This window comes from Ursus americanus, chromosome 2 (assembly GCF_024610735.1).
Source record: "Ursus americanus isolate L20-20 chromosome 2, mUrsAme1.1.p, whole genome shotgun sequence".
Classification (NCBI taxonomy): Eukaryota; Metazoa; Chordata; class Mammalia; order Carnivora; family Ursidae; genus Ursus; species Ursus americanus.
In genome coordinates, this window is record NC_142128.1 from 47,616,517 (window position 1) to 47,626,000 (window position 9,484).

General features: G+C 43.3%; 1 protein-coding gene across 1 annotated transcript in view; it reads left to right on the forward strand.

The window, feature by feature from the left end:
- NUF2 (NUF2 component of NDC80 kinetochore complex) overlaps positions 1-7,350 on the forward strand; it is a 29,475-nt gene extending 22,125 nt beyond the window's left edge. The window contains exon 14 of the mRNA XM_045809719.2: positions 6,960-7,350. Within this exon, the coding sequence (XP_045665675.2) occupies positions 6,960-7,094 (135 nt within the window). The 3' untranslated portion in view covers positions 7,095-7,350. The remainder of the gene's footprint in view (positions 1-6,959) is intronic.
- The last annotated feature ends 2,134 nt before the right edge of the window (positions 7,351-9,484 follow it).

The window sequence follows — 9,484 nt, forward strand, 5'->3', positions numbered from 1 at the left end:
AGCAGAGTAGCTGGGGCTGGTTCCTATGCGATGAGACTTTTCATCACATCTTTGTCATCATTGCCTGGCGTTACTTCCTGCTTTCATTCTTGGCATGTTTCAGTGTATTTATTTTATCGTTGCATTAACAGTTCTCAGTTTAACGAGGACAGACATCTTCTACATTTTTGTCTTTCCTAAATGTCAGCACGTCATCAGACATCAAGTGCTTACCACTTCCTTTCTTTTTTTTTTTTTTTTTTAAAGATTTTATTTATTTGACAGAGAGAGACACAGTGAGAGAGGGAACACAAGTAGGGGGAGTGGGAGAGGGAGAAGCAGGCTTCCGGCTGGGCAGGGAGCCTGATGCGGGGCTCGATCCCAGGACCCTAGGATCATGACCTGAGCCGAAGGCAGATGCTAAACAGCTGAGCCACCCAGGCGCCCCAGTGCGTACCTCTTTCCATCGTTAACTGCCAGTGTCTCCAAGAAGTCATCTATTCCTGATACATACATTTTATCTCATTTTCTCTTACCTTTTGAAGTTTGACCTATATCCTCCATATTGCCCTGAAATGCTCTACTAGCCATCACTAAAAACAGCCCTTTATCACGTGAAATCCCATGGCCTCTTATTTTCCCCCTCATTCTTTTTCACCTCCGCTTTATTGGCATGTTGGATCCAGGTTTCTTAAAACGCTGATACCTGAGAAATATTTAAATAAGTGCTGCCCCTACCCTCCACCCTCCACATCCAATTTGCAAGGAGTTCTAATACTAAAAGCCACTGCAGACAATCCCCTCACCCATTCTCAGGACCTTGGATCCCCTCGAAAGATGGTGTCGCTACCTGTGCACGTGGAAGCATGCGTAGATGTACCCTGAGTGTGGTCTCAAGGCTTCTGGGAAAGGGAGGAAGGACAGACGGATGGAATGAAGGAAAAGAAAAGAGAGTGGCTGTCTTCCCTGCCAGGGTGGGCCAGTCTGCTGTCCTGACGTTTTATGTTGCTTCCCTTTCTTGCCACATTTCAACTACTTCTCTTTTTCCTGCCCTTGAACTGGATATTCACCAAGGCCCAGCCCTCTGTTTATCTCTAGAACGCGGGTTAGAAAGATCTTAGGAGTTATTTAATCCTATTCCCTAATCAAAGCAATCAATCAGTTAATATTTATTTATTATCACATGGTCAGGTGCAGTTAGTGAACCAGCTACTATCCGCCTCAGCACGTCTGGCCCAGCGGTCGCAAACATGCCCCCGCCGGCCCTGCGGCACTGCGTTAGTGTCTATCTCGCCAGGAACATACTCAGTTTCTAACAGCCGCGATCCTGTGTTTTCTACCTTAGCGTGTCCTGTCAAACCGCGCCTGGAATGGCGCCTTCTGTGTAGTATGTTTTTCATCAGAATTTGGAAGTTTGGATGGTCATCTCGCTCGGTAAAACTGGCTGTGTGTTAGAATTCAAAAATGAGGGGCGCCTGGGTGGCACAGCGGTTAAGCGTCTGCCTTCGGCTCAGGGCGTGATCCCGGCAATCTGGGATCAAGCCCCACATCAGGCTCCTCCGCTATGAGCCTGCTTCTTCCTCTCCCACTCCCCCTGCTTGTGTTCCCTCTCTCGCTGGCTGTCTCTATCTCTGTCGAGTAAATAAATAAAATCTTTAAAAAAAAAAAATTCAAAAATGAACACCCAACCTCCAGCCCCATAGGTCTTGAATTAGAATCATCAGCAACGGGGTTCACGAGCCAGAATTTTTTACTGTGGCTTTTGAGAACCATCGATAGGCTCTGTTTCATTGTTTTCAATATCGTCGAGCTCATCACCACCCAGGCTGTTCTGCTAGGACCGCTTTAGTGGTTAAAATTTATTTCTTATTTCGAATTTAAAATAAAATTTCTGTACTCGAGTGAACCAAGATCTCTCTGGAACAAATCTGTATCGTCCTGTGCTTAATATCACTTCAGACATTTGAAGATAATGATCATGGGTTCCTCCAACCTTTTCATCTGGGTTAACGAGCCCCAGTTTTCCAGCCATTCTTTATATAGCTTAATTTTCAGATTCATTACTACCCTGTTTACTGTCTTCTCCCCTCTGTTTCCTGTTTGTCATTATTCTGTTTAAAATGTAGGACCCAGTACTAAACATAGCCTTCCAGGGAACGCTGTGACCAGTCCCGAAGCGCAGGGCTTCTGTTAATGAAGTGTAATACTGGCTTGGATTCTCAGCAGCAGCATCTCGCCCTTGGCTCATATTAAGCTGGTGATCAATTAAACGACCCCTGTCCGTTCCGCATGTAGTTCTGTCCAGTTAAATTGTTTCACCATACTTGAACGCAACCATTTCCTGGGACTTTTGAGTCAGAATTTTACTAGTATTTCTTTTAGGCTTCATCTGTTTACTTCCATGCCAATTTCAAAGTATCAAGGTCATTTTAAATCTTTGTCTCATTCCCATCAATGATACTTCATGGCTTTGCGTCACCTGCACATTTGATCAACATGCCTTCTTCTCCAAAATAAAAATGTTGAGTAGAATTGGGCCCTCTGCTACATTAGGTATTTCTTCCTTCAGAGTGGCATAGAGCCACTGATCGGAACTTCGGATACAGTTGTTGAAGTTGCGAAGTTGTTGTAACGTTTCGCAGTCTGCATTGTGATACCCACGTGTCCTGAGCAGCGTGGGAGAGTCTAAATCCGATGGCAAATTGTGCTGCATTTTGCCAAACAGCTCCTTGTAGCTTCCTTCATAATCACCCTCCACGAGAAGGAGAAGATGGGTTTACGGTTGCCCGTTTGTTCTGGGTGCATTTTCTCTGGGATCCTAGAGATCTGCACATCCCTTTTTTCATTAAATATTCTTTCCCAGAGATCCTCATCTCTGGTGCTTTCAGTTAACACTTTGATTGAGATCGGTTTCTAAATCGGCGTCCTGCTCTGTCCAGTCACCCCACCTCTGCTCTCTACTTCAGCTGCCTGGCAGATGTTTCACATCTCATCACAAGAATGACACTTATAGAATGGCATCTGGCAGCGTCCAGCATCTCTCCTCCTCACTCTCTCTCTCCTTCCCCTCTGCCTCTCTTTCTCTCTTTCCCTTTTACTCCATTTCTTCACAAATTTCTTATGCTTTGATGGCATCAGCATTTTTCCATCCCACGGAGCTGAAATCTTGGACTTTCTTTGACAATCCTGACCCAGGCAAGCACCAAGTTAGTGTTCGGACTTTTCCAAAAGTCGTCGATACTGTTCATCACAACCCCTCTCTGTTCTACTTCTGTCCCATAATTTTGTAATGCTCATGGACTATGGCAAAAACTTGCTAAATTTCTTCCTTGACTTAAGATTATCTGCATCAGATCCACCCTGAGTGCTATGTACCGCCAAAGTTATCCTGCTAAACTAGCCCCGTGGCTGTACTTTCCTGCTTAAAACGGGAGCTCCCAGTTTCCCTGTGGTGCATTCCCTCAGTGCCTCGCTCACCTATGGCCTATGCGCCCACCGGGTGCCAGGGGCGCCACCTGACTCGGAGTCAGTAGCGAATAGGGAAGCCACGACCCTGCCTTCTAGGACTTCTAAAACTTTAGATCTAAGTTAATCATTTCCGTTATTTACGACTTACTAGAAAGTATAGCTTCTGTATGACTTTCTCTGATTCCTGGGACAGATCGTCGATCTCTCTCCTCTCTCCAATACAGTAAAAGTGCTTTTAGTCGAGTCCAGATAATCTGGATTTGTGATTTATTACAATGAAATAATGTTTAAAATTTTAAATATTTAAAATGCAGTACAAAATTTAGCTATCCTTCGAGTGCTCGGTATCCAGTCTGGTCTGGATTGTATGTTCCTTCAGGGTAGAAAGCACATCTGCGTTTTCTAGTGTGTTTATTCACAGTGTTACTTCTGGAAGGTACTCGGTAATGTATTTGGTTGATGAATTACATACGTACTTGTTGGGTAATGACTGGCTATAAAACCCCATGTATATTGTATACAGTTGAACCTCGAACAACCCAGGGACTTGGGGTGCCAACCCCACACAGTCGAAAATCCACATATAACTTCTTACTTACTAAAACCGTAGCTACTAATAGCCTGCTGTTGACTAAGAACAGCCAATTTACCCGTGTTCGGCATGCTGTATGTACTGTGGACTGTATTCTTACATTGTGTAGGCCAGAGAAAAGAAAATGGCAGGAAGAAAATCATGAGGAAGAGAAAATACATTTAGAATCCCATACTGTAAAAAAAATCCGTGGGTAAATGGACCCTCATGCTGTTCAAAGCCGTGTTGCTCAAGGGTCAACTGTCCTTTTAAATTTATCTGATGTAAAAGTGAGAAAGTTCCCCGGACCAGCACCGTCCAGTAGAACTTTCTGCAGTGATGGGCATGCTCTTCTGTCCCATTCAGGACAGTAGCCACCGGGTCCCTGTGTCTGTGGAGCAGCTGACGTGTGGTTAACGCAGCCCAGCAGCCTGGAGGTATTCGAATGTCACTTTTCTAGCCTCAGGCACCTAGTGGTCACCGCACAGACACCACAGAACCGGACTTGGAATTTAAAAATATGTCACTTTAGTGACATCATCACCGTCAGATGTACTTATTCGGTGGATTAGATATGAATTAATGATAAAAAGTTCCACTTGGATACAGAATTGAATTGGAAACCGAAACAGCATTTGCGAGGACGTGCTTGTTGCCGTGAGCACCCTCTGAAGGCTGGCTTGTTACTTCAGATGCGCGCTTGCTTCTTTTGTTGACCTGCCCTGGAGTGGGCCTTTTTTTTTTTTTAAAGTAGGCTTCATGTACAGCGTGGAGCCTAACGTGGGGCTCGAACTCACAACCGTGAGATCAAGACCTGGGCTGAGATCAAGAGTTGGGAGCTCAACCCCCTGAGCCACCCAGATGCCCCTGGAATGGGCTTTAACATGTCATTTCTGGCAGCTCTCCCTGCGGGGTTTGGTTCCTCCATGAGACCGTCCTTGTTCTTGGAAGGAACTGGTTTCTGTAGGGCTCGAAGTGGTTCAGATACTTCGATTATGTATCTTTATTTAACCACACTTAGTCTTAATAGTTTCTTACGAGTACTATCTTTCCACCAAATGTATTCAGCTTCTTTTTTAGTGAGAATAAATATACACTCCCATGGAACTGGTAAGTTAAATTGATCTACAGCTGCTGAATGTGCTGAGTTTGTTTTTTTTTTTAATGGTGTCTACACAGGCTAGCAACTAATTCACCTTGTTTTTCCTTTAAGATTGAAGAAATAAAACTTTCAAAAATGTTTGATTTATTTTCTTAGTGACTCATATTCCATCATAGTTGTAGTAAGTTGATGCCCAATTAGATCTTAGAAATCTAAATAGACTCTTCTATTTTTGTCTTAAGATTTAATAACTATCTGTGTTTGGATTTTTAGAAGGTGTTTAGCCTTAAGCATCTATTTATATTCGCCAAATCTCGAGCAATAGTTCTCAAACCTGCATAGATGCCAGAGTCCGGAAATAGTTTCGTTCTTTTTTGAAACACTATGAATTGTAATATATTAAATTATAATCTCTACAATTTGTTCAAGATCAGATAGTATCTACACTAAAATTTAAACTACGGTAAGCAGTAGCCAAACTATAGGTTTAAGAAAAATTTAATGGCAGGGACGATTACAATTGAGAACATTATACCCGTTTACTGCTTCTTCCTCCCGTTGGAAGAGAACTGCTGTTTTATTTCAGTGACGAAAACCCATCGACTTAGAATACCGCTTCTTCTTGTGTCTAGATTTGAGAATTGTTTTGTTCAAGAAAAATGAGTAATACAAGGATCAAAATTGTCCTGGATACATATGAGATAAAAGAAAGTGTTTGCAGGCCACCTGGCTTCTTTCATTATTTTATTCCGTCTCTAAACATTGTTCTCTCTTTTTTTTCTTAATTCGTAGCACATTCACATAGGTTTATATGAAAACTCATTATTGGTTATAGTAGAATTACCTCATGAGTTTACTAAAATGTCTCTAACATGGGTATTTTTCAGTCATACAGATGACTTATTAAATCTGTTGACCTAACCTTTCAGTGGTGATCGGGGCCAGACCAGAGGGTCTAGCTGTCTGCAGTAACCCAGGGGGACTTGTCTGGAGATGAAAAGCTCCAAAGGAAAGCTTTTCCTTGACAATCACAAATACATTCTTCACGTCTTCGAATCCAAGTCATTGTTACACGTCTCTGCTCTGTTCTTTCTAAGCAGCAGACTTCTTTGATGTGTCTGTACCGCCTACAGAAGGAATTTTTTTGTTTTTTAAAGATTTTATTTATTTATTTGACAGAAAGAGACAGCCAGCGAGAGAGGGAACACAAGCAGGGGGAGGAAGAAGCAGGCTCCCAGCGGAGCATGGAGCCCGATGTGGGGCTCGATCCCAGGACTCTGGGATCACGCCCTGAGCCGAAGGCAGATGCTTAATGACTGAGCCACCCAGGCGCCCCTACAGAAGGAATTTTTCAAAATGAGTAGGCACACATGTGCGTGTGTATGTGCACGTGCACATGAGATCGTTTAGGCTTTAAAATATTAATAAATAGGGACACCTGGGTGGCTCAGTCAGTTAAGTGTCTGCCTTCGGCTGTGGTCATGATCCCAGGGTCCTGGGATGGAGCCCCACATCAGGCTCCTTGCTCAGCAGGGAGTCTGTTTGTCTCTCTGCCGGCTCTGCCTGCCACTCCCCCTGCTTGTGCTCTGTCTCTCTCTGACAAATAAATAAATAAAATCTTTTTAAAAAAGTAAAATAAAATATTAAATATTTTTATTAATTTTATTTTTAATTAATTTATATTATATATATAATTTATTAATTATATTTTTATTTTATTTTATTAATTTTATTTTTATTAATTTTATTAATCATCTAAAGATGATTAGATTTCTTGTAACTCTCATCAGTTGAGATTGATGCGTGGGATAATTCCTACTCCACTTCATTCTCACTTAGGAAATATTTCTGAGTTTGAAAGCTGGCTTGGAGAAATACCATGAAGGCATCGAAAAGGCCACGGAGGACCGTGGTGCTCGGCTGGAGCAGAAGACAGCTGAACTGAAGAAGAGGATGTTCAGAACGTCGGCCTGATGGACACAGTCACTTGTCTTCCTGTAAACAGCTCACCGCCTTCAGCTTAGGTTTGGAAAGGGAACAGTTAAAGTCAACAGAAGCATCAGAAGCAACACATAATGTCCTATATCCTCTCGTAGGTTGTTATTTTGTAAGATAATGCATTTAACGTAGACGTTTATTAACTTAAAATTCAAATAACTTGTGTAGCGATTCATGTCTCTGCCCCTTGTAAGTAGTTGGAATAAAACCAAAATTGGTGCATTTGAAAGAAGTGATTCTTCTGTTGTTACCCTGGCTGTCGGTGCTTCGTTTGTGGACATCGGGGGGTAGTATTCCCGAGCATCGTGGTGGGATCTCATTTGATCCTCACTCGGGCAACTCTGGGTGCATATTTTGTGACCGCTTTATGGGTGAAGCAACCAGGAGGGTCCTGAGATTAAACAGCTGAGCCAGAATTTGAGCAGCGCTCTGTATGGTGCTGGAGCCTGGAATGTTCCCCCTGTACCACACTTCCTAATGTAATCATTTGAAAGAAAGTTGGAGTGTGGGCTTCCGCCCTTGATCCTCGATCTCTTACTCCTGCTTGAAAACTTGTCTCTACACCCCCAGCTCCAATCGCCAGCGAGACATCCACGCCACCTTGACTGCATCACGTACATTTAATTACACTTTGCCTCTTTCTCCTGAATTTCACACCTGCATGTCCAATAGTCAGTAGATGTTTTTAACCTTTTGGCATCCTGGTGGAGCCTCGCAGACCCTCTCAAAACAATGTTTTTCGCGCATGAAATAAAATACGGGATTGCAAGGGGAACAAATGAGATTCAAATAAGATTATCAAAATACTTAATATGTGTTCTGCTAAATGGTAGTGCTAACTACACTTAGTTGGAACCCCTCCACTTTCCCTCTTGTGCACCTCCCTCCTTTATAACATTTAGTTAGCAGAACTGTGCATCGATGTACCCAGCTCTGCTTCTTCTCATGTCTTCCCCCCTGCAATTTGCATTGTCCTTTCCTACCCGACATGCTTGTGACAAGCTCACCAGGCTCCCGGTCTCTACCCACCCCTACCTACTTAGGCATTAGGGCGTTCTAAACTTGCAAGCTAGATTATGTCAGTGATTTGCACAAAGTTTTTTGGATTTTCAAACTGCTGCTGGGGTGCTGTGGCGACCTCACAGGGGAACTAGGGAACAGTTGAAATTGCACGGGAAGGATAGAGATGGTGGCTTTCTATTGCACCCCACTGCAAGCTGCTAGCCCAAGGTAGCTCACAGTTCCAAAGTTAGATCGCGCTGCATTCCCTTCAATGATAACGTCTTGACGAAGTGGGTTTCTGGCGTTTGCTGTGATAATAAGCATCACGTGCTTAGGGAGTGAGCAACGCCGGTGCTGGTGTCCAAACTGACCGCAAAGTTTGAGGACTTGGACACTGCCCAAAAGGCGCACACATCCAATTAATAATCGGTTATTTAAGAGTAGAATAAAAATACTCTCCGTTTTCGTGTTATTTTTCCTAAACACACATCGTTAGGACAGAAATGCCCATGAAGTTGTTTTAATTGAACTACTTAATTAATGGAACTGGTAAGTGTTGTTTTTTTGGCCAAAGGGCACAGTGAAAGAACTTCCGAAACCGAAGGGCTTCATGAACTGAGAAAGTCGTGGGACCTCTCTCAGGACAAAGTAACTGCACGAGTTTTAACCCAGACTCCTGCCTTGTCTCGCTGCTTCTCGCCAGAGCTCTACCCGGGAGCGATCCCAGGCTAGCTTAGTGTCCCCGGCACCTCACACCTGCGTGTGTTTGCGCGCGTTTCCTCCCTTAGTTTCAGTTTTTGCTTTGTATGTTCAACTGGAGAATACTCGTTTTTCAAGTCTCAATCCAAACTACAGCTGAAATGCACTTTTAAACTTTGTCAGGTTCTCCTTTAGATCTGTTAGGATTTTCATTAATTTCTATCACTGTAATTTTTCACACATCTTCACTTGCTAGACTCACTGTTTCTTGAGGCCATGAGTGTGTCTCTCTCTGTCTCTGTTTCTCTCTCTCCCTCCCCCCCGTACTTCTAGGATAGCATAGAGTCGGACACCCGGTAGTCACTTACTCTGTTTACTTAAGGAACTGCCATTTTTCTCTCCTTGACCAAAAAATTTGCCCATCGAGGTCAAGTTTATCTAAATCCAGCAAGAAACCTGTATCTTCCATGCATTTTCACAACAAACCGCTAGTTTGCTAGCTTCACTCTCCTCCCCCCTCCCCGCCCCCCCCACCCCGACAGACAGATAAAAAGCCACCTTCAAGAAGCCCTCAGTATAGTCCACATTTAAACCTATATTTGGCCATTTCAGTTGAATACATTACAAAATTTGAAATTTTTTTCCCAAAGCCTCCTTGAATATGT